The following is a 25,999-nucleotide window of genomic DNA, read 5'->3' on the forward strand; positions in this document are numbered from 1 at the left end:
CGGCGGGGACCGTGGGCGGTGCGGGGGGTGGGTGGGGGGGTTTTCTTGACCATTTAATAAAGCATTTGGGAGAGGGTTTTGCCCTAGGTCGGGGGGTGGCAGGGAGAAGACCGGTGCAAACGCTTTCGACTTTGCTCTTCACCAAAGCGATGCAAAATCTCGCACCGAAAATGCTAAACGTTGACCACATGCTTTAATTAGGTTAGCATTGTGGCCAGAGCCAGGAAATTTAAATTTAACGCTGATACACCGTCATTCATTTGCGCCGCAGCGTTGCAAATGAGAAAGGGCATAGCCAGAACTGTAAGTTATGGTCGATGGGTTTAAACCAGCTTCAAGTTTGAGAGTTACCAATTTGGATCTTTAGACATGTTTTGTATGTCTCCATGTAACTTCTTTTGACGTATTTCAAAGTAGACTTCCTGGGAATACAGAAGTTGGGAAGGCTTTCTGTTCTTCTGGATAAATGATTCTCTTGTTTCACATGTATTTATAAATAAGTTCCTAAGAGACTTAAAACTTGCCAAGACTCTCTAGACTCACCTTTATGATGCGTTTAGGGACCTGGGTGTTGAGGGACTTAAGGAGGCATCTGTAACAAGTAGAGTCCTGTGGCCCCAGGGATCCTTTCAGTTGTCTTCTCTTATGGGCGTATTATTGCTGTTGGCGTAGAATAGAGCTTTGTTGTCTGCGGTATTAGTCTTCTAGCAACTTTTTTGTTGCTTTTTAAGAGCAAGTGTTTGCAAAAGTTCTCAGGAGGAAGCTGCCATCTGTAGAATTAAGGGTAAGATTGTTGCTTCTCCTTACATTGTATGTGGTCAGTATACCTTAGCTGTTACTGAAAATGTTCATTCTTTTCAACCATTTTACACATTAGCTGTGCCCCGCTGTATTCAGGATACTATTTTAGGTCATTTGGGGATGTAAAAGAAGAAAAATCTCCCTGTTCTCAGGAGCTTTCCTTCTAGGAAGGAAAGTGTTGTGTGTCTGGAAGACACAGAAATGGAGGCTAGGATGTTTGAGGTTGAGGTCTTCCAGGTGAAGTCTGTACAGGGGGAATTACATAGCATGAGGGTATGGGGGATTTTAGTTTCTACATTAGATCATTCTTTGGTTGTTTAGTCATGAGTGTTCACTCTTGGCATTTGCTTTTGTGAGTATAATTACATAATCAGTTCCATCTGAGGATGAGAGTAGCACCTTATACGTGAGTTGTATCCTATGTGTGTAAGAATGATTCTGAAGACAGCACATTTCCCTTTAGTACATTATTATCTAAGTTTAGTTCCTTCTGTGCTTATTCTATATCTTCAGGTTTCTATTCCTAACAGAAGTCATTAATGAGTAACATTTTGTACTAAGTTTGTGTTCATTTGACGTTTATTGAATGCTTGCCATATGGAGGTTTCATGGGGAAATATTGAAGTATGAGAATGGTTCATGCTTTAAGGAGTGTCTGTTGGGGAGGAAGTAAGTATATTGCAAATAAATGATACACCTGCACAATTGAACTTTTGATTCTGAGTTTTATTTTAGTTTTGGAAAAAAGGTATTATAGAAGTATAGTTCAGGTGATAAATTTAAGTATGTGTAGTAAATATGTAGTGGTCAGTATCTTTCAAGGCAAAATTTGTAACTTTTCTTTTACTTGTAGGCAACACTGTGACTATGTTACCGTTGAACGTTGACATTGAAAGTTTTGCATAGCAGTTGAGAGCCTAGATTTGGAGTCAGACAACCCAGTTAGTGACTTCCAACTCTCTCACCTTGGGTAAATTAGCCTTGAAAGCTCAGTTTCCTCATCTGTGAAGTTGGGATCAGTGTTTCCCTTATAGAGCTATGAAGTTTAAATGAGGACATATGTAAAGCCCACCCTAAAATTCCCATGGCATGCACCCAGTAAGTGATGATGATTGTATTGTAACTGGCTTAAAATGCCTCCCTGAAACCTGGTTTTGTTTCTAAAGGTATAGAGTTGTATTATTTTCATAAAGGCAGTATTATTTGTCGGGCAGAAGTGATACGCAATTGTAAACGAACGCGATAGTCTGACAAGGCTGGGAAAGACACTAAGATGACGTTTTGTGGCCAAGTCAAGGGTTGTTAGTTGCCTTGTTTTGTCCAGTTCTGCCTAAACTGAAATAGACGTTTTATATTTGGCCTTAGGCTCCACAAATCTAGAGGGATGTACTGACAGAAGGAAATGCGAAGTCTTGCTTCTTTGAACTCATGTGATCTGGTAGAAGGACAGGTCTGCAGTAACTGTGGGAACTTGCGTGAGTTACCCAACTGCTGAGCCTTGGTTTTCTCACCTAAAAGAAATGTCTCCAATACTTAGCATGGAACCTGGTATGTAGTAAAAGGTCTTTAGTAAATGTTTAAATGGCTGTTGAAACTAGGCTTTGTGAACAAAAAATAAAGGAACAGATCCTGGAAAAGATGGGTAGAGCATGAACCTTGCAAAATTGCAAGAGTTACTATTAGTTGAAGGATAGAATAGATTTACTCCCTACTTTTCCAGCAGCTAGGATTGAGGAAAAACAGATTTTTGATGTGGCATAGGTTAGAACTTCATAGTCTTCACAAAAAGACAAGCGTCCTTTACATCACGCTTCTAATGTAAAGGGCCAGATAATACATATTTTAGACTTGTGGGTTATATTATGATCTTGGTTGCAACCATTCAGCTCACTTCATGTAGTGCAAAAGCAGTCGTAGACTCCTATATGAATGTGTGCCGTGTCTCAAACTGCTTATGGATGGTAAAATTCATTTAGTGTATTTCATATCATTTTTATGTGTCGTGAAATACACATTTTTTTTCCAATCATTTAAAAATGTAAAAATGATTCCTAACTTGTAGGTTCCACAAAAAAAGGCAGTGGGCTGGCTTTGCCCTGTAGGTTGTTGTTTGTTAAGCCCTGCTGTAGGTGATCAACTGTCATAGTCTGTTTAGGAACCCGGGTTTACTCAAGGGTTGGGGCTGTGTGGAAGTTAGACGGTATTTCTAACTTTCATCCCGGCTCTAGACTTAGAGCTAGAAGATCTGGGTGGTACTCCTCCCTCCTTTCCTCCTTCCCTGGCTTCCTCCCTCTCTTTCTTTCATTCTTTCTTTCTTTTTTTTTTTTTTTTTTCAAGAGTCTTGCTCTATTTCTCAGGCTGATGTGCAGTGGCTTCATGTTGTCAGCTCACTACAACCTCTGCCTCCCGGGTTCAAAGCTATTCTCATGCCTCAGCCTCCTGAGTGGCTGGGTTACAGACATGCACCCTCCCCCACCCCCGCCACCACCCCCGCCCCCACCCCAGCTAATGTTTTGTATTTTTAGTAGTGACAGGGTTTCACCATGTGGGCCAGGCTGGTCTCAAACTCCTGGCCTCAAGTGATCCGCCCACCTTGGCCTCCCAAAGTGCTGGGATTACAGGCATGAGTCACTGCACCCGGCCTTCCCTTGTTCTTAGAAGCTTGTTAAGTAACTTGTCTTGTACTTGTCTTAACTATCTCTCCTAAACTTTCTCATCAGTAAAATAGGGAGGATGATAACCAAGTAATTGAGGCTTAAATGGCATTAGCATGTAAAAGCAATTCTACAAAACATTTTCCATCTTTAAAGAGGAAAAAAACCCACCCAACTCTCAAATCATGAAACCAAACCTGTTTTCCCTTCTTCAAGATTTAGGATTTGAAAGTCTTCTATAAATTGATTATATCACCAGAGAAAGCTGTGAGGTCAAGAGGACCTTAATTTATCTAGCAGTCAGGCAACTTTGTTCACGTGGGACTGAATAAGGAACATATGCTGTAGTAAAATGGAATAAGCATTCTCTTTATTTGTATGTCTTAATAATTCCTTTTTTCCTCAGTAGATGTGGAGTTATTCCCTTGAGAACTCCTGTAAGAGTTAATTTAAATTTCAGTAAACTCTCAATGATTAGTTTTGACCTTCTGAGAGAATATTTATGTTTTCATTTTCAAAAATGGAAGTAAGCTTTCAAGAATGAAATCGTATCTGGTGTGTAAAAAATTGTTTTAAAGTTGATTAGTTTGAAAGGATGATCAGGATTTGCAGGGGAAGGTAGGTCTTTTCAATCTTTTTTCCTGCTTTGGGATAAGATTCCTGCTCTCTCCCGTGCGCCACAAGGCTTTTACTTACATTGACCAAAAGCAGTTGTGAATAAAGTCTCAATCTGTAGTTCAAATGGAAGTCACAGAGATCAGGACACCTTTCATGGATTTTGGCCAAGCTAGGTCAGCGTATGTTGTATGTGGTGTAGGTGTCTGAAAAGATGGGGATCGTCAAAATTAGAGTTCATTTGACTTCTGGAGTTGATAGTGAGGCAGTGAGGTCAAACATGCATGTGTGTTTTGACAATAAATAGCCTATCTTAAAAGCTCTTTTTCCTGTGAGTTGCTGAGAATATTATTTATTCATTTGCCCTAACAACAGTGTGGAGACCTCCCATGTGCTCTTCCTTTGAACTACTTTCAATTCCTGTGTACCAGAATAGTGTTTTCTCATTCCTGCTGTGATATCTAAGAATCATAGACTTTTCCCTCACGCTCTCTGATGATTTTAACCACGGAGAATATTTTCATGGTATGTAGGCAACACTTTCTTCGCATTGTTCTGGTTCACAGTTTTGGATAACTGTGATTCACAAAGCCAGGCCTGAAATGAATTCTTTTGTAAATAAGGAGTGATAGTTTTTATATTGTGAGCACTCCTAGGTGGAACAGGACCAGCCTGGGGTCTTTTTTCCATTCAGATTCTTGAACCCAAACCACGAGATTATAGTTTTCAATGTTTGGATGGAGACAGGAATCTTCTGTTCCGAGAAGCTTCTTTTTGGAATGCAGGTGGATTTCGGAGCCTCTGGATATGCCCTTCTGTGTTGCTGACCCTCAGGCTGTGCGTGGAGGTGGGTGGGGGTGGGTTGGGGATCTGCCTGCCAGAAGAGGAGCTCTCGGTGGACCAGACTGGTTCTTTCTGCAGGCTCCTTGACCACTACTGGTTGTTAACTGAGTAATTCCAGGAAGGGAATATTAAAAACATCAGGTAGTTAGCTAAGGGCGTTGTAATTTCTGTTTTCTGTCTTTATTGCCTGACGTGTTTGTCCACTAGAATGTAAGTGCTTTAAAGCTCAGATTCATTTTCTGGTCATTATTTTCCACAGCTCAAAATGTTGCAATTGTTGCATAATTGTTGAGTTACTTTAATGGAAGAGTGAATTACAGGAATGAGTCTCCATTCCTGACTCCTGACTTACCTCGAGGTTCCTCCTCCCCTAAGCATTAGGCCTCTTGCTGTTCCTTTTACACTTAGTTCCTCATCTGCTAAAATGGTTTCAACTCTAGAATGGAGAATTTCACTGTTTCCCACACAAACTTAATTCTCTTCAGCCTTTTAAGCTGGGCAAGGTTTTGGGGTTCATGTTCTCTAGGAAGTCTGGGGAGGGCCTATTACGAGTCTAGTTATGACTTTAAATCCAGTTATAACCTCAACTAGAATTTTATGAAAATTTATACAAGTACATATGAGCATATTTCAGGGGGAGAGAATCAAGAGCTTTCATCTGATTCTCAGAGGGATATAGGACCCAAAGCAAGTATTAAAAACTGCATTGAGACCTTTGAACTAAGACTTAACTGTGGCTGCCCTCCATGGAGCAGTTTGACATTATTTTTGTCGAACTGTCCTCTGCCACAGCCTATAGTAAAACCATATTAAAACCTCACTGATTGGGTTTAGAAGTCATATGCTATTTCTAGTCTTTAAGTGGCTAATTTTGCAACTATGCATACATGAAGTCTAAAGATAGTCAATATTTAATGGCACTTCTGGCAATGTAAAGATTTTACAGTCCTTGAACCCTGGTGCATTCCTGAACTCACATGCTACTGCTTTCTTATTGCCCATGAAAAAAATCCCTCATCAAATAGAACATTATTATTTTATACAGCCTTTCTTTAGATTCACCTATGACTTTATAGTTTCTTCACCAGTTTCTTCAATCAGATCATCCATCTTCTATCTCAGAACTTCCTTCTGGGATTTTTTTTTTCTTTTCTAAGTGAATCCTTTAGAGATTTCTTTAGTGAAGGACTATGGATGGAAAAGTTTCTAGGTTTTTTTTTTATTATTATCTGGACACGTCTTTATTTTGCCATCATTTTTGAAAGAGAATCGTATTTCAAATAAAACCAGTTAATTGGTTAATTTCTTTCAGCTCATTCTGAAGACGGTGCTCCATTGTCTTCTGCCTTGCATTTGCACTGTTCTTGAGACTTTTTTTTTTTTGAGGTGGAGTTTCACTCTTGTCGCCCAGGCTGGAGTGCAGCGGCACAATCTTGGCTCATTGTAGCCTCTGCCTCACTGGTTCAAGTGATTCTCCTGCCTCAGCCTTTCAAGTAGCTGGGATTATGGGCATAACTACCATGCCTGGCTATTTTTTGTATTTTTAGTAGAGACAGGGTTTCACCATGTTGGTCAGACTGGTCTCGAACTCCTGACATCAAGTGGTCCACCCGCCTCAGCCTCCCAGAGTGCTTGGATTACAGGCGTGAGCCACACTGCACCTGGCCCAGACTGTTGTCAGCATAGGTGTAGTCAGTTTCTAGGAGATCTGTCTTCTGTCTCTGGTTATTCTTGAGATCATCTCTTTGACTTTGGTTTCCTCTTGTTTAATACGACAATGTATTTTATGTGATTTTTTATTTATTAGGTGGGTATGTGTTGTGTTGCTTTTAGTATTTGTGCTTCATCAGCTCGAAAATGGATTTGGCCAATTTGTCTTCAAATACTGCTTCTCTGTACTTGTCAGGAATTCCAAGTAGATATCTATTTGGATCATTTCATTCTCTCTTCTTTGTCTTTTACCTTTTCATTTCCATCTCCTTGTTTGTGTTTTGTTTTCTTTTTATGTGCTGCATTTCAGCTATTTCCTTGGATCTAAGCTATAGTTCACTAATGAGCTGTGTTTAATCTGCTGTTTTATTCAACCATTGAGTTTTAATTTTCAATAATTACATTTTTTACTTCGAAATATTCTGGAGAGTTTTTACCTAATTTGCAATTCGTTTTTGTTTGTTTGTTTGTTCGTTTTTTTTGAGTCCGAGTCTCGCTCTGTCACCCAGGCTGGAGTGCAGTGGCGCGATCTTGGTTCACTGCAAGCTCCGCCTCCCGGGTTCTCCTGCCATTCTCCTGCCTCAGCCTCTCCGAGTAGCTGGGACTACAGGCGCCCACCACCACGCCCGGCTAACTTTTTTGTATTTTTAGTAGAGGCGGGGTTTCACCATGGTCTCGATCTCCTGACCTCATGATCCGCCCGCCTCAGCCTCCCAAAGTGCTGGGATTACAGGCCTGAACCACTGCGCCCAGACTGCAATTCATTTTTTAAGTCTTTGGTGTTTGTCCATTTTTATGATTTAGTCATTATTTTGGGTTGGGGGCAGTTACAAGGCAGTTGGGATATTTTCCTTGCTTCCTACAAGTGCTGTATAGTATCACTCTTAATGAGAGCTACATTTGATTAAAGTTCTAGTTAATTTGTAATGAGAGGGCCCTTTGGAGTCATGTTTGCTTTTATTGCCAGAATCTGAAGAAACCTTCTTGATTTGGAATTTGTGACATGAGCAGGGATTGAGGCTTTGAACCAACACTTGAGAATTACCTAATGATATTGAAAATGCAAAACAGTAGATTTTGAGGGGACTGTTTATGAAAATGGATTATAATAGTTATAACACAATTGCTTCTGAAGCAAAATGTTCAGCGTCTTTGTTCTGCATGCCTTGATACATAGTCTTGTACCACATAATGGTACTTTGGTCTTACGATGGTGGTCCCATAAGATTATAATACCACACTTTTACTGTACCTTTTCTATGTTTAGATACACAAGTTGATATGGTTTGGCTGTGTGCTCACCCAAATCTCATTTTGAATTCTAGCTCCCATAATTCGCACGTATCATGGGAGGGACACTGTGGGAGGTAGTTTAATCGTGGGGTGGGTCTTTCCCTTGCTGTTCTCCTGATAGTGAGTCTCATGAGATCTCACAGTTTGATAAAGAGGAGTTCCCCTGCACAAGCTCTCTTGCCTGCCACCATGTAAGATGTGACCTTGCTCCTCATTCACCTTCCTCCGTGATTGTGAGGCGCCCCCAGCCATGTGGAACTGAGTTAATTAAACTTATTTCCTTTATAAATCACCCGCTCGCTGGTATGTCTTTATTAGCAGTGTGAGAATGGACTAACACACAAGTCCTTACTATTGTGTTAAAATTGCCTACAGTATTCAGTACAGTAACATCTGTACAGGTTTGTAGCCTGGAAGCAATAGGCTCTACCATACAGCCTAGGTGTGTAGTAGGCTACAACATTGATGTTTGTGTAAGTTCACTCTGAGGTTCGCACAACAGTGAAATTGCCTAACAACGCATTTCTCAGAACATATCACCATAGTTAAGCAACGTGTGACTGTATAGCATACTTTCTTTTTTGTGGAGAAGTTAGCTTCAGTATTTTAGAGAATGTCTTTTGTTTTATTTACTTTTTGTCTCATTTCCATTTGCAGTAGGCTCTCTGCTATGTGACGTTTTCTTTGTTGGTAGTTTCCCAGTGTTTGTTGATAAAACCCAACAATGTTGACTGCACATCATGAATGTTCTTTGGTTAAAATGTATCCATTTTTTATCTGTACCCATTTTTCATTAGTAGTTTACTGTTTAGGAATTCAGGGCATCACATAGTTGCACACAGAAGCTTTTCTTATTTTATTAATAGCATGTAACTAATGTGGACATCCCAGCTCTTTAGTGTATCTGAGAACCAGGACAAAAAAAGTCATCTTAGTTTGCAAAAAGATGCACCACCCCATGCACACTGGACAACAGCTCTGGGTCTCTCTTGGAGACTGTTGACATTTCCTTTAGGCGTTATGTACTTGGACTTAACTGGCACCTTTAGCATGTTAGAAACAGGTTATTTGGTAAAGGAAAAGGCTCTGCCAGAGGCAGGTGAGTTGACGTTAATAAGTTTGCTCATGAAGTTCGCTGAAGAGGGTAGCTGGTGATGGCACTCCAAGTCTTGAGGTTGCAGGCTCTGTGGGGCCAGTCCTGCACCCCTTAGAGCAAGTGAAGGGCATGCTTATGAAAGAAAAGGCACGTTGCAAAGAGCTATCAAGAAGAGTTTTTAAAAACTGTTGCTATGTAAGTGTAAGTGAAAAAATTAAGTCTACTTTTATGGTAAACTTAAACACAAATTTTATGGTATTTCTACCCAAGTTCTCCATACAGCAGAGGAGCCAGCAGGTATTCTCCTAAGGAGGTAGAGGTGGGAGTGGGGAAGAAATGGCCTTTGGGAGCCTGACCTGTTGTTTGAAATCTCAAGTTGCCTTAGATGGTTTGTGATGTTAACCATGTAGTCCATACAATTTTTGGGCTTCAATATGAAATATTTTAAACATCTTTACCAAGGAACTCTTCTCCAGAGATCCTTGATTTAGGCTGATGTTTCAGGAAGCTGAGCTGTGGATTAGTGGTCCTGTGTGCCCTTGGTCTCTTGCTGTGTGTGTGTACTCCGGCTTCAGAAGCAGAGACGGACTGTGTTATCTTCAGTAATGACGCTGGGTAAAGGAGGCATTAGCTGATTGGTGAAATGTAAATAAGATTTGAATTAAGCAGTTCGAAAAAAGATTTAAAAAGTTTGTTTTAGTAATTGTTTTTAACCAATAAAGATTAAAAATACTTGTTTTCTGTCTGCAGTCATCTTACTGCTAGGGGTTCAAGAGAAGGTGCACTAGTAGTTTTTATCTTGAGTCTCACTGTTTATTCTCTGTGCTTTAAAAATGATGGTGCTGTTGCCTTGAGCTGGTTGTGGGAGCATTTGCAGGGTCCCTGTTGGAATGAGGACCAATCTGCTTCATAACTCCTCCGTCTGTGGGCTAAACCAAAGTACCCTTGGAAAACTCCATGTCTTCCAGGGAGTTTCCACCCTTTTTCTCCTCCCTTTTTCCTGTTATTGTCTGCATGTCCAGCTGTGTCCCTCTAACCTCATTTTCAGCCATCTGCCAGGTCCCTCTAGTTGAGGCTTCATTCCTCCTGTCCTGATTCTTGACCCTGGCTTCTGCACTTGCTGGTGGCCCTGCAGAGCTCTGGCCTGGGAAGTAGAAGAATGGCTGCCCACTTGTGTTTGTGTTACCTGGCTTTTCATCTGCACAGTTCAGAGGGAAGTTCTCAACTGTCTTACACCCCGGTCACATGAGGTAGAGTGTAGCCAACTCTCCCAGCAGGACAGGCTTCTGGGATTCTTAGTCCTCTAACTTCTCTCTCATATGCAGATGAGCTTTTGAACTTAAAGCAAGAGGCGAGTGATTATTTTATTAGCACCTTTAGGGATGCAAAGAAGTAGGAGTGTGTGTTTGAGGGGAGGTGCTAACTAGACTGATTCATTGTGCCCTTCCTTCAGAGTGCACCTAGATGAGTCAGAGTTCCCCCAAAATCATTTGGCATGGCATCCTGCAACACCACTGGTTTCTGCTCGTAAATGAGCTTTTTGAAAAAATCTTGATTCAGTTGATAGATATAAATGTGCATTCCTCGGTCCTTCGTAAGTAGCTGTAGATTGGGGCTGCTTAAAAATGAAGAGGCTGCAGTGACTGTATAGAGTATTTTGAAAAGATCATGGAAATGAGGTCCTGTGGAAGTGCATGCGTATGCCTTGGCAGAAGAAGTTCAGTGTTGAGACCAGACACATTCAGCTGGCCCGGGAACCTAATGAAAGTCAACAGAAATCAGGGGCGTGAGCTGGGCAGCTTCATGGCAACACTGTCCCTGACCTTCGACAGAAAGGCAGCTGGGAGAGAAGGAGACCAAAGACATGAAGGTGGGGGTGGGGACAGGCTGCTGTGAAATTCAAGTCTTTTGTTTTTGTTTTTGTTTTTTTGGAGACAGAGTCTCGCTCTGTCGCCCAGGCTGGAGTGCAATGGCACGATCGCAGCTCACTGCAACTTCTGCAAGTAATTCTCCTGCCTCCACCTCTCGAGTAGCTGGGACTGCAGGTGTGCACCACCAAGCCTGGCTAATTTTTGTATTTTTAGTAGAGACGGGGTTTCACCATTTTGGCCAGGCCGGTCTCGAACTCCTGACCTCAACTGATCCGTCCACCTTGGCCTTGCAAAGTGCTGGGATTACAGGTGTGAGCCACCGTGCCTGGCCGAAATTCGAGTCTTATAGTCATAATTCCACTGAAAGGAAAGGTCAGGGTCCTTCTTTTGGGTCTCCAGTGGCTCAGTTCTGTAGCAGGAAAGGGACATGACTTGGGGTTTGGCAAACTGTTTAAAAAGGCTTTTCAGGCTGGGTGTAGTGGCTGGCACCTGTAATCCCAGAACTTCGGGAGGCCACGGCAGGAGGATCACTTGAGGCCAGGAGTTCAAGACCAGCCTGGCCAATATGGTAAAACTCTGTTTCTACTAAAAATAACAAAAATTTAGCCAAGTGTGGTGGTGCCTGTAGTCACAAGTACTCGGGAGGCTGAGGCAGGAGAATCACTTGAACGAGGAGGCGGAGTTAGCAGTGAGCCGAGATCGCCTCACTGCACTCCAGCCTGGGTGACAGAGTGAGACTCTGTCAAAAAAAAAAAAAAAAAGCTTTTCAGTAGTGGAGCAGGTCTCTCTCTGTGAAGAAAAGTGCTTCCCTTAGAGTTTGAAAAGGAACCCTTGGGGCAAATAAGGACGTCAGTGTGCCCTAGACCCTGAAGGTGGGTCAGGAACTCTCAAAGATTGGAACACCACCCCTCCCCCACCATATTCCTGAGCCCTCACTCTCCTGGGTCACTGGGGTGGGAACTGTAAGTAGGATGGAAATTCCCATCCTTTCTGTGCTTCCCCACCACCATTCAGCAGCAGAAGTGGGGAATTCATATCTAGTGTGACCCGCGTTTCTCCGAAATTTGTGGTCTGCCTGCCCAACAGCCAGCCCCCTTCCCACCCCACCTGTTAGGATCCCTGCTGGCTTTGCTCTGCTGTTCTGAGATGAAGGATGTTGCTGCTTCCTCCATTGTGCCAGGTGGACCAGCCTCCTTTGGTCCTGTCCGTCAAGGTGAAGCTATGTGAGCTAGAGCCCTCCCTGTCTTGTAGCTACGTGGCGGGCCAGGTGCTGCTCCTCCTGGCTTTACATTTTGTCCCAGGAATAGCCAAGCCATACTACTTCATGCAGAAGCTCCTGGTTTTCGTGTTTTTTGTTTGTTTTTGAGACGGGGTCTTGCTCTGTTGCCCAGGCTGGAGTGCAGGGGCACGATCTCCGCTCAGTGCAGCCTCTGTCTCCTGGGCTCAGGTGATCTGCCCACTTCAGCCTCCCTGGTAGCTGGAACCATGAATGTGTACCACTATGCCTGGCTAATTTTTGTATTTTTAGTAGATATGGGGTTTCGCCATGTTGGCCAGGCTGGTCTCGAGCTCCTGGGCTCAAGCAGTCTGCTCCTTAGCCTTCCAACGTGCTGAGATTACAGACGTGACCTGCCACGCCCGGCTGCTCCTGGTTTTCAGTTGCACTTCTCTCCCCTAGTGGTGTCTCTGGGCACAGTGGGCCCTCCGCACCACCTCTGTCTTGCCGGGCCAGTTTTATTTCTGGTTCCCTGGCCCTGGCAGCCTCCCCGCCCTAGGCATCTCCCCCAATCCCAGTGGGCAGGAGCTCCAGTGATTCAAACTTAAATGCCTGCTACCCAGTACAGTCATTGAGGAGCTCTGCAGTGCTCTGTGAGCTTTTGAGGGGCCACGTGCATCAGAAGCACCTGCCACTAAAAATTGTTGTAGAATCAGTTATCTGAACTCTGGGTTCAGCGTTGTTCCCAAACCACTTTGCTCTGTTTCCCTAGCTCTCATACCTTTGGCCCTATCTGGCTCTTTCCCACCTACTCTGGGTGTTACTCTTCTCACCTGGGTAGGGCCCCCCGCAGCACTCCATGGAGTAATGGGGAGTTGAACCATTCAGAGAAGTGTAGTTTCCTGTTCTTAATGAAAGACATCAGGTGAACAATAAAATCCTCATGTTCTTCTAAAATAAATCGCCTTTCAGACGACAGGAAGCTGCCCTTTCTGCCTTTGTGCTCCCCCTTCCCTGTGGGTTGTTTGTCCTTGCTGGAGAGTGGGCTTTCTCTCCTGCTGTACATCACTGAGGACATCATCCCGTCAGGGTTTTGCTAGGCCGGTGCTGTGTGGATATTGATAATGATAAGAAACAGCAACAAGCATGTAGGAAGATTTGCTGCTCTCCTCACTTATCTCTTTTGGATATACGCTGTATCAGCAAGAAGCTATTTACTCTTTCAGTAAGTGTTTGTTAAGGGTGGTGGTATTTGAAAGCCTCGAGTTTATAAATAATAAAGTACTAATGAAATGTTTTAAATACAAAGACAGCTTTTTGCCTAACAAATTTTTAGTGAGCAGTTAACAGTGGGACTTAATACTATGTGTAAGTGACCTTTTGCATGCTATATAAAAGCTTGTCAGAGTTCAGGAGGTGTCACTGCTGTGGTTTTGGGTTTACTTGAGAACATTAGATGTTATTTTTCTCCAAGACACATACTAATGACCTTAACAACATCAAACCCATTTTTCTCGGTATGAGGACTAGAGTTAGAATTTCTGAAGCCCTTTTGGAATGTAGGTGGACATTTGAGTTCCTTGTCTGCCTTTTCCCCTGGTCGTCATATGTGGGATCATTAAGCAGAACATAGAGCAGATGTGACTAAAGCAATGACATTTTCTAATGTAGCTTATGGAAGTGAAATAGGAAGGCTCAGCTAATTACCTGTAATTTCAAAGGCAGCCAGTAGGTTTCCTGTGTACAGCACCTTGGAAATCTTTTGTATGGACCCAAAAATGAGTGACTAATTTACAGAATCGAAAATGAATAAGCTTTGTACGAGGTTAAGCAAATTTGCAGGAAGAATGGATTTAATGCATCAGCATGGATAGCAATTTTTGACTGTCATCAACGATTTCAAGTTAAGCAAGTATCTGTAATGAAGCACAAAACATTGATTAAAACAGAGAAAATATCAGAGATTGGATTTGTCCAAGTAGGCTAACTGAAAATTTGGTCCAACAAACATCAGCAAGTGCTCACTTTGGAAGAGAATTTGAGTTTTTAAAAAATTAGGCCCCAAAGGTGGGTACAAACTGATGATTTAACATCTGTTATTAGTGTTTCTTAGAGAAACAGAACAAAGTGTAACATCTTTGGAGAATACATTAAGGGAGGAAGCTTTCCAAAACCAACATGAAGACTCATATACAGTGGCCAGCATTAGCATTCCTAAGAATCAAGAAAGCACCATATGATCTTTGTCATCAATAGCACTGTTCACTGTATAACCAATTCCAAAGGCTCAGAGAGATGTGGAAATCAGGATGTTTTGAGAATCAGTGAGGTGGAGGGAACAAGGCTGGGCCCTAGTGATGGAATTTTTAATGAAGACCCTTCATTTTGTATGTGAGAAACCGCTTTTGATTTACAACGTATCATCAACCTCGCTCTCTAGACTTCTAGTACTGAAGTACTTTAGTTCACGTCAAAATCTGTTTCTCAACTAGGGAGTGAAGATTTGGCACCATAGAGCATATTCAAAAAACTGTGTCAGAGGGCAGTCCTAAAAGAGAAAAAGTTCTGAAGATATTCTGTGTTGTCAACAGCTTCTTTGAACTGAGAGTTTGGCCTCTGACGTCTTGGCTTGAACTAGCTGACGTCCACTTGACAGGCAGGCCCTCTGAATTGCTAGCATTTACATGGTCTCATTACCTTAGTGTGGGACGTATATAAGGGCCCTATGCGTGTTTACTGAGCAAAGAAATGTCAGAAAGAAAGAAAAAGTCCCATGCCCTACCACCCTGGTCTAACTACTACGAACCACAGAAGACCATCATTCTGAGCAGAAGAGAGGATGTATACAGGTAACAGTTATTTCGTAAACATAGAATCGTATACATGGTATTTAGCAGAAGACAAATATAAGTTAATAGGAAGGAATTGTAGAATTTTTTTTTGTTTTTGTTTTTGTTTTTTTTTTGAGACAGAGTCTCGCTCTGTCACCCAGGCTGAAGTGCAATGGCACAATCTCAGCTCACTGCAAGCTCCGCCTCCTGGGTTCACGCCATCCTCCTGCCTCAGCCTCCTGAGTAGCTGGGACTACAGGCGCCCGCCACCACGCCCGGCTAATTTATTTATTTATTTATTTATTTTTAGTACAGACAGGGTTTCACCATGTTAGCCAGGATGGTCTCGATCTCCTGACCTCGTGATCCACCCGCCTCAGCCTCCCAAAGTGCTGGGATTACAGACGTGAGCCACCGCACCTGGCCAGGAATTGTAGAATTTCATATGAAAACATTTTACATCATTGGATCACTTTTATTTTGCCATTTCCTTGTGGATTTGTTGGAGATCTTGGTATGTAACAGATTCTAATCTTTGCTACTATGTATGTTGGAAATATCTTCTGACATATGGCTTTGTCCTTTTTAAACATTTTTAAAATCAATAATATAGTTACGTTTCACTTGCCAAATGAAATCTGACGTTTTAATGTAGTCAGATTTTTATTTTAAAAAAATTTTTTTTTTTTTTTTTGAGACAGAGTCTCACTCTGTTTCCCAGGCTGGAGTGCAGTGGCATGATCTCGGCTCACTGTAACCTCCACCTCCCTGTTCAAGCGATTCTCCTGCCTCAGCCTCCTGAGTAAAGTAGCTGGGACTACAGGCACACGCTACCACGCCCAACTAATTTTTGTATTTTTAGTAGAGACAGGGTTTCACCATGCTGGCCAGGCTGGTCTGGAACTCTTATCCTCAAGTGATCTGCCCACCTTGGCCTCTCAAAGTGCTGGGATTACAGGCATGAGCCACCACACCTGGCTTCTCTCGTTTCGTTTTTTGTTTAAGAAATCCTTCCTACCCCAAGATCATTGTCTGCTGTGTTTTCCTCCAAATATTTTGCTTTCTACTGTATGAACTGTCACCTACCTATAGTTTGTTTTTAGAGTGTAGCCTGAGCTTGGGGTTCAACTTATTTTTAAAATGTGGATAGTCCATAGTCACTGTTAATTAAATAGACCATCTCTCCCCGTTATTTGCCACCTCTGTCATAGATGTTTCCATCCATGTGTGGGGCCGTTTCTTCCCTTCAGTTGGTATTTGTCTTTCCTGATTCATATCACACTGGCTTGATTAGCATGGCTTTCTGTAAGTCGTGGAAACTCGTCCTTCCAGGTATCTTCATTGTGTTCTTTTTTTTCTGGCAAATTTCTCTCCTCTTGGTGGGGTGCTCTTCCATCTACACCCTGGAATCATCATGTTGATTAGATGAGAACCCTGTTGGACTGGGGTTGGTACTGCATTGCGTTCATGGATTAATCTGTGGCACTGGAGATATAGCAGCAGGCATGACTGCTCAAGCCACTGCCCACCCACCTTCAAGGAGCCTTTATTCTAGTGGTGGCAACAGTCTAATGAGAATCGGAGTGCTGGTGGCTGGTGGGGATGGTGTTATTTTTAGGTGAAGCAATCAGGGAGAGCTTCATTGATAGGGTAACATTGGGACTGGGGTTGGAGTGAGGCCGGCGGGAGGCCAGTGTCTCTGGACACCAAGGGAGAGAATGGTGGATGAGGTTGGGGGTACTTGTAGGACTTCATAGATGTGCTAAGAAGTACTTTGAGTTTTATTTGTAGTAAGATGGGAAGCCATGAAGGAATCATGTAATAAAATTAAATTATTTTAAAGTTTATGCCGGATGCTATCTGGGCAACTGGAGGGAGACTAAGAAGGAAGCCGGGAGACCAACTAGGAGGCTGGCAGAATAATCCAGGCAAAGGATGATGGTGGTTTGAAACCCAGGTGGTAGCATTGGGAGGTAGTGAGAAGTGATTGCATTTTGGGGATATTTCGAAGGTATTGCTGAGCAGGATTTACCCATGGATTGGATATCAGATATGAGGGAACGAGAAGGAATAGAAGGGACCTGGAGTTTTTAGGGTTGAGTAACTAGAGTGGACTTGCCATTTACTGAGATGGGGGTTAATGTGTAGGGCACAGCTTTGACTTTATTGCCGGGGAGGGCTGGTGGGTATTTAGGAGTTGGATTTTAGCTGTGTCGAGTTTGAGATCCCTTTTAGACATCTAGCGGGAGGTGCTGGGCAGCTGTGAACTACACAGGATTATAGTTTAGGGCAGGAGAGAATTTTAGGAGTTATCCATGTAATATACTTGGTTCTTAGAGCCATGAGTGCATTTAATCGTCCAGGAGGTAAGCATAAGTAGAGAAGAGATGTGAAGACTGAATCCTGGGGGCACTGCAGCCCTCATCACATAGAGCTTGGGGGGAGATAAGAGACACAGTAAAGAAGACTGAGAAGAGACGTGGCCGGAGGAGGAGGAGAACCAAGAGATAGTGATGCACTGGAAGAAAACCTCAAGGAGGGAATGAGCCCCACCGTGTTTGGTGCTGCTGAGGACTGAGAATTGACTGTTAGATTTGGCAGCGTGGAGGCCACTTGGCAGCAGCCCTTTCGGTGGAGTATGGAGACTGGAGTCTGGCATGGGCTCATGAGAGAATGGGAAGAGAGGATTTAGAGGTGGTGATTATGGGCGACTCCTGGGAAGGGTTTCATGGAAAGAGAACTGGGAGTGCCGGGCAGGCTCTGGGGTTTGTTTGCTTAAAGACAGAGGAATGATGGTAGTCGTGTGATGATGGGAAAGAGCTCGGGAAGGGGAGGGCCGGGAGAGAGAGTGCAGAGTGGCTGGAACGATTTCCTGAGGTGGCCAGAAGGGATTGCATCAAAGAGTATGGGGTGCATGTCCCTTACTCCTATCTCATCTCTCTCAGGAATGTTTTGTTATGAACCTTTTGAAAGTTTTGCCTAACCTTTCTTGATTTATTCCTAGAAACTAGAGTGTTTTTTTTGTTGTTGTTGGTCTTGTGAATGGAAAAGCAGTTGGTTAATGCCAGTACATAGAAAGGCTGTTTATGTATATCTGATCTTATATCTAGCAGACTTGTTAAACTGTCTTCATATTTGAAAATATGTAATTTCTTTTAGATTTATATGTAGACAATTATATCTTGTGCAAATAGGGATAGTTATTTTTTTCTTTTCAAACTCCTGCAGTACCTGTGATTTCTTTTACTGAATTGGCTAGGACCATCAAGTACAACGTTGAATGTAAGTTGTAACAACAAGCATTTGTGTTTTATTTCTAATTCCAAAAGAGTGGATCTGTAAAATTTTACTATTAAATAAAAGCTGTGAATATTTGTTAGACGCTCTTTTAAAAAAAAATCTGGTTAAAGTTTTATTTGTAGCTTGTGAAGAGTTTTAAATCATGGTTATTGAATATGTTTCTGCATTTATTGCAGATTGTTGTTTTACCCTTATTTTTATTTTCGGATGTTGAGCCATCCTTACATTTCTGGGATAAATGTGACCCTGCTTAGTCACATGTATTATTTTGTGTGTATTGCTATAGATTTTTTTCCTAATCATTGTTATAATTAGTCACATGAAAGAGAAAGACACAACTGAATATTTTTTTCTCTTCTCAGTTTTTAGAATTTTTGGAAATTCTGTTTTTTTCCAGTTTTGGCCTTACTTGCCTAAAAAATCATCTGAGCCTCTGCTGCCTTTTAGGATGGAAGGTGAACTATTTGTTTATCCATCGAGAATTTGATCTTATTGATTTATGAGTACTATTTCTTGAATCGATTATGGTTTAATGTCTTTTATATTAGAAGATTCTTAGGATACTTAAACATCTATACTGGATCTGTGATTCAGCATGCCTCATTCTTTTTGTACCTTTTCTCTTAGAGGTATTTCTTTTCTTTGATTTTTTTTTTTTAAGAATCAGTTTTTGTCTTGGTTCTTTCTGTTGCATCCTTGTCTTTCATTATTTCTGGTTCTTTATTTCCTTCTGCCTTTAGGTTATTTGGTTCTTTTTATAGCTCATTGAGTTGAACATTTAGCTTGTATTGTTCTTTAATGAACATTATCCTCTAAATGCAGCTTTTGCTGCATCTTGTAAGTTTAATTTCATTTTTTTCACTTTTAGATTTTTTTTTTCTGTTTATTTAAAATACATTCACATTTTTTTTTTTTTTTTTTTTTTTTTTTGAGACAGAGTCTCGCTCTGTCGCCCAGGCTGGAGTGCAGTGGCGCAATCTCGGCTCACTGCAAGCTCCGCCTCCTGGGTTCACGCCATTCTCCTGCCTCAGCCTCTCCGAGTAGCTGGGACTACAGGCGCCCGCCACCACGCCCGGCTAATTTTTTGTATTTTTAGTAGAGACGGGGTTTCACTGTGGTCTCGATCTCCTGACCTCGTGATCCGCCCGCCTCGGCCTCCCAAAGTGCTGGGATTACAGGCGTGAGCCACCGCGCCCGGCCCCACTTTTTTTTTGAGACAGAGTCTTTCTCTGCTGCCCAGGTTGGAGTGCGGTGCAATGGCATGATCTCGGCTCACTGCAACCTTTGCCTCCCAGGTTCAAGTGATTCTCCTACCTCAGCCTCCTGAGTTAGCTGGGACTACAGGCATGCACCACCATGCCTGGCTAATTTTTGTATTTTTAGAAGAGGCAGGGTTTCACCATGTTGGCCATGGCTGGTCTCGAACTCCTGACCTCATGTAATCCACCTGCCTCGGCCTCACAAAGTGCTGGGATTACAGGCGTGAGCCACTGCGCCTGGCCCACTTATTTTTTGACTAGGATATTTATTCATAGGTCTAAAAGGCCAAAAAGTATAAAAAATGAAAACCAAAAAATGATTTTAGTTCGATTTGATAACATTTACATTTCTAAGGTGAGAAGTTTTTTTCTTGTGATTTTGTAAAATATTTTATATTGGGATTAGATTTAAATATTTCTTCAGGGTTCATATATATACATGTATGTCAAATGTAAAGTATTTACTATACCCTTCATTTTTTTCCTGCTTGATCTTTTAATTAACTGGCACAAATGAGTTGGTTTCCTAAGATTATAGGTTTGTCAATAAATATTTTGTATATTTTGAGCCTAGGCTTTAGATGTATACAAATTCATGATCATTTATTGTGTTAAGGTGTAGTGCCCATCACTTAATGAATTTTTCCCTTAAAATGTGTTTATGTTGCTGTAATAACTAGTTTTGGATAGTATTTACTAGTCGAATCTTTTTCCTTCCCTTTTTATTTAAAAAAGTTTGGTTTTGTTTGGAACTCTGTCTTGAAAGCATCATATAACTAGATTTTAACACTTCAGTGTAGTATCTTTTATCAGTTTAATGTGTTTAATTTTGTTATTACTATAATGTTTGGAATTCTTAGTGTTTGCGGTTTATCATTCTTCTTGGCTTACTATTAGTATTAGCACCTTGTTGGTATGAGAGATTTTTCTACATGGATTTGCTATTTGCTGTGTTGAACTATACAGATTCTGTGTCTGACCTTGTGGTTGCTATTAGTTTCTTTGAATCCTGCTTATCTGTTATTTTGAATAAATTATTCAATAATTTCTCCTGGAATGGGACAAGGATATTGGCATTCTTCACCTTTTGAATGTATTCTCTCTCCTATTTTATGTGTATCTAGAATTTTTAATTCTTTTCAGTGTACCAAAAATAGAATATGTATATTACTTTAATTTATATCCATCTTTCTTGAAGACATAATAAGGAAATTCGCTGATTAACTCTTCATTCTAATCTGTAATTTTACCCTCCACTAGATTAATTTTAGCTTTAGAAAACACATCAATAATACTTTTAAAAATCACAGGTTACTTAAATTTCCCAACATTACATTTGAGAGCTTACGATTTTCTTTATTCCTTCTCTTCTATGTGGGCTGTTTTTTCTTCCTGAATTACATCTTTTTATTTTCATTTCTTTTTTTTTTTTGAGATATAATTCACATACCATAGAATTTCTCCTTTTAAAGTATATAGTTCACTGGTTTTTAGTGTATTCACAAAGTTGTACAGCCACCACCACTATCTAATACCAGAACATGTTTATCCTTTTGGGAAGAAACTCCATGTCCATTAGCTATCAATTCCCATCTTACTCTACACCCCTGGCAACCATGAATCCACTTTTTGTGTCTGTGAGTTTGTTTATCCTGTACATGTCATATAAATGGAAACATACATTTTGTGTCTGACTTCTTTCACGTAGCAGAATGTTTCCAAGGTTTATGTTGCATAATGTATCAGTAACTCATTCCTTTTTGTGGCTGATTAATACCCCATTTTGTGGATACACTGTGACTTGTTTATCCATTCATCAGTTGGTGGGACATTTGAGTTGTTTCTACTTTTTTTCTATTATGAATATGAGCATTCATGTAGAAGTTTTAGTGTGAACATATATTTTCTGTTTTTTGTTGTTGTTGTTGTTGTTGTTGTTTGAGTATGATACCCAGGAGTGAATGTCTTTTTTTTTTTTTTCCTTTTTTTGGAGACAGGATTTCATTCTGTTGCCCAGGCTGGAATGCAGTGGTGCAGTCACAGCTCACTGCAGCCTTGATTTTCTGGACTCAGATGATCCTCCAACCTCAGCCTCCTAGGTAGCCGGGACTGTTGTGTGTGCCACTACACCTGGCTAATTTTTGTAATTTTTGTAGAGATGGAGTTTCACCGTGTTTCCCTGGCTGGTCTTGAACTCCTGGGCTCCAGCAATCTGCCCGCCTTGACCTCCTAAAGTGCTAGGATTACATGCGTGAGCCACCATGCCTTGCCAGACATCTTTTAATAATTATTTTAGTGAGGATTTGGGGATAAGTTCTTGGTATTCATTTGTCTAAAGATAGTTGCACTGTTGTCACTAGTAATGATATTTTAGCTGGAGATAAGTTTATTGGTTTACCATTTTTATCAGTCTTAGAGCTGATGAAAAGTCTCCTGTCCTCCTTTTCTAAGTTATCTGAGTTTCTGATAGTTTAAGATTTCTTACCTTTGATAGTTCCGTAATGTTATTACAGTGGGTCTAAGAGTAGATACAATATACTTTTGGTCTCAGTATGAATTGATCTGAGGATGTTAACATATCTTTTAATAAATGTCAATGCCTTGAGGAATTGTGTCTATCTTCATAAGGTATGTCGGTCTATAATTTTCTTATTTCATATCACAGTTAATGCTGGCCTCATAAAAGGAGTTACAAAGCACTTTCTCTGTTTCTCAAATTGAATGTATCGTACTGGTTTGGATTCTTTCATGAATTATACTAAAATTTATCAGTGAAGCTATTGGGGACTAAGATTTTCTTTGTGATAAGTTTTTAGATTATGAATTCACAGCCTTTAATTAAACATAAGCTAAGTAGACTTAACATTTCTCCTTGCGTCAGTTTTTGTGAAAGTTGTAGCTTCAAAGGAATTTACCTAAAGTGTTGCATTCATTAGCAGATACTTGTTTCTGCTCTTTATTATTATTTACCTTTACTTTCAGTTTAATTTGCTTTTTCTGTTTTGGTTTCTTAAGGTGGAAGTTTAGGCCATTGCTTTGTTGTCTTACATGAGCATATAGTGCTGTACATTTTCTTGTAGCTCTGCCTCAGTGTATCAAAATTTGATATGCTTTCATTACAATCAGTTCAAAATATTTTCTGATTTGCTTTGTGATTTCTTCTTTGACCCCTGCGTTTAGAATTAGGTTAAATTTTGGATATTTGAGGTTTTTCTAAATGTCTTATTGTTGATTTTGAATTCCATTGCAGTCAAAGCACATTTCCTATAAGATTTCAGTTTTTCAGAATCCATTCAGAATTGTTTTATGGCCCAGTATATGGTCTATCTTGGTGAATGTTCTGTGTGTATTTGAAAAGATTATATAATTCTCTGGTTGTTGATGGAGCTTTTCATAAATACCAGCTAAACTGCAGTTGGTGTAGTCACATAGGTCTCCCATCTCTTTTTCTATTTTTTTATTTTTTAGGCAAGGTCTCACTCACCCAGGTTGGAGTGCAGTGGCATGATTCATGGCTCAGTATATCTTTGACTTCTCAGGCTCAGATGATCCTCTCACCTCAGCCTCCCAAGTAGCTGGGACTATAGGTGTGTGCCACCACACCCAGCTAGTTTTTGTAGAGATAGGGTTTCATAATATGCCCAGGCTGATCTTGAACTCTCGAGCTAGGCCATCTGCCTGCCTTGCTCGGCTCCCAAAGTGCTGAAATTACAGAGTATGAGCCATTGCGCCCGGGCAAGATCTCTCATCTCTTTGTTTTATTGTTTTTTGGTCCAGTTTTGTCAATTACTGAGAAACATGTTGAAATTTCCAACTATGATTGTGCATTGGTTGTTTCTGTTTTTGTTTCACATATTTTGAAGCTCTGTCATTAGATGGATGTATATTTATAATATTGTTATATTTTCCTTTTAAAATCACTTTGAAATGCCTTTTTTGTTTCTAGTAATACTTTTCAAAGTCTAGTTTGTTTTACATTAATGAATCCATTCCAGCTTTGGTATATCTTTTTCCAGCCTGTTACTTTTAGTTTGTTTCTGTCTTTATATTTAAAATTGTTCTTTAGAAACCAGAATATAGTCAGTTCTTGCCTTTTTAAAATAATCTGATAGTCTCTGCTTTTTAATTGAAATTAATCCATTTACATTTAAAGTATTAATATGGTTATATTAGGTCTATCTTTTTTTGCTTTTCTTAGGGAAGGGATTTTATTTGCTTTTGTTCCTCCTCTTTTGTTGATTTTGTGTTAACCAAAATTTCTTATTCATTTTAATTCTTCTATTGGTTTTCTAGCTATATGCATCTTAGCTTTTTCTTTAATATTGAATCACTTTGGATAAGACATATAATTTTTTCAATGATGTGTTTCCAGTTCCCCTAGTTATCCTTATTATTGTCACAGTTGTTGCATTTATATACTTTGTAAACCCATCAGTAGTGTTATATTTTTTGCTTTATGCTGTCATCTTTTATAGAAAACTAAGATATTACATATATCTGCAGAATTACCATTTCTGGCTGTCTTCATTTCTTCCTGTAGCTCTAAGTTGCCATCTAGTGTAGTTTCCATTTGGACTAGAGATCTTTCTTCAGCATTTCTTGTTATAGATCTACCAGTGGCAAATAGTTTATTTGAAAATGCCCTTATTTTACCTTCATTTTTAAAGGATACTTCTTCTGAATACTAGAATTCTTGGTTGACTGGTTTTCTTCCTTTTCCTTCTTCAGTAATTTGAATATGTGGTCCCAGTGTCTTCAGACTTAAAAGTTTCTAAGGAGAAGTCTGTCTTTGTTCTTATCATTATTGTTGCCGTTGTTTTCCTGTTTATGACATGTCATTTTCTCTGACTGCTTTCAAGATTTTGTTTATCTTTGGCTTTCTACCATTTGACTAAGGTGTATCTAGAAGAAGTTTTGTTTGTGTTATTCTGTTTGAGGTTTATTGAGCTTTTGGGGGATATTTCAGTTGTTGTGTCTTCAGATGTCTTTTCCTCCTTTCCTCTCTCTAGATTCCAATTAATGTACTGCTTCCTGTTGTCACATTTTTAGGAATTCTACTTATTTTTCATTCATCTCTTTATGTTCTTCAGATTATTCTATATTCAGGTTCATTGCAGATGGCAGAACCAAGCATCAATCCGTTGCTTAGCCAGTCTAATGCATTTATTTTAGTAAATGTTTTGTTCTGATTTAGACTTTTAATTTTTCTAGTTTCATTTTTCTCCCTTGAGATTGCCGTATCTGTTCACTTATTGATACCATATTTTCCTTCAATTCTTTGGGCATGTTTTTCAGACTTTTTGAAATATTTATGATAAATGTTTGAAGTCTGTTAAATCCAACATTTGGGCTCACTTGGAATCAGTTTCTGTTGGCTGTCATTTTACCTACATAGGGTCAAGATTTCCTGTTTTTTTCTTGTCTAACGGAAAGTTGGACATATGCTGTAGTGACTCTGAACTCTTGTGTTCTTCTGAGGATTATTGCGTTTTTATTGTAGCAGACTGTTAATAAACTGCTTGGTCAAACTACACACTTTGTTTTTCCTGCGATATGCAGCTGCTTGTACCTCTCCTCTGCTCTTATGTCTTTGCACTGGTGGTGTTTTTAGTCTGGCACTGTGTGAGTCTCCCCTGTGTCTGCAAAATTTGAAAGTTGGCTAAGGATCTGAGTAGAGCTGGACTTTTCTCTGTGGTTTTCTTTCTTCTGGGGATTCCCCTAGTTTGTAGCACTCCACCAGCTTTGAGCTCTGTACTCTGACATTTCAAGCTTTATGCCGCCCTAGCTTGAGCACAGTTGGGAAAGAGCATCATATTCACAGATTTGGCTCCATGTTACTCTTTTTTAAAAATATTGCTTTCTGGTTTCTGACTGCTTTTTCACCATGCTGCTTGTGGTTTCCTCAGCACATATGTAGTATGTAGTGCAGCTGTCAGCTAGGGATTTCAGCATCTTATGTGCTGAATTTGAGTGTCACCTCTATATTCTAGTGCTGTCAGAGTGCTTTAAATTTCTAGCTGCTTCCCCAATCCCAGATTCTGATATCTGGCGCCTTTAGTTGGTGAGGAACTGGCTTTTGTTTGCCCCCATGTTTTGCAGCAATAGCTGTGGGGGTTGAGCAGTGCCTTGAGCCAAGATGCCACAAACTCACAATTCTTAACCCCTCTAGTTACAGTTTTTGAGATTTAACTCTCTTCCTGGCTTTTGCAAATACTACCTTTAGATCATTGAAAAAAAAATCACTAATTAGCTTGGCATGGTGGTACACACCTGTAATTCCAGCACTTTGGGAGAATGAGGCATGAGTCTCACCTGAGGCCAGGAGTTCAAGACAAGCCTGGGCAACATAGTGAGACCCCCATCTCTACTAAAAATAAAAAACTTAGCTGAGTGTGGTGGCACATGCCTGTAGTCCCAGCTACTTGGAGGTTGAGGTGGAAGGATCACCTGATCCCAGGAGGTTGAGGCTGCAGTGAGCTATGATTGCACCACTGTATTCCAGCCTGGGTG

The 25,999-nt window shown here is 40.6% G+C and overlaps 1 protein-coding gene across 5 annotated transcripts in view; it reads left to right on the forward strand.

Annotated features, from left to right (window-relative positions):
- CDYL (chromodomain Y like) overlaps positions 1-25,999 on the forward strand; it is a 242,352-nt gene that overhangs the window by 71,249 nt on the left and 145,104 nt on the right. The window contains exon 1 of one of the 5 annotated variants that reach the window (XM_058432199.1): positions 275-303. The exons of the other annotated variants lie outside the window; for them this stretch is intronic. Within the exon in view, the coding sequence (XP_058288182.1) occupies positions 280-303 (24 nt within the window). The 5' untranslated portion in view covers positions 275-279. Of the gene's footprint in view, positions 1-274; positions 304-25,999 lie in introns of those variants that run through there. 5 annotated transcript variants of the gene reach the window in all.

Source organism: Hylobates moloch, unplaced genomic scaffold (assembly GCF_009828535.3).
Source record: "Hylobates moloch isolate HMO894 unplaced genomic scaffold, HMol_V3 SCAFFOLD_20, whole genome shotgun sequence".
NCBI classification, from domain to species: Eukaryota; Metazoa; Chordata; class Mammalia; order Primates; family Hylobatidae; genus Hylobates; species Hylobates moloch.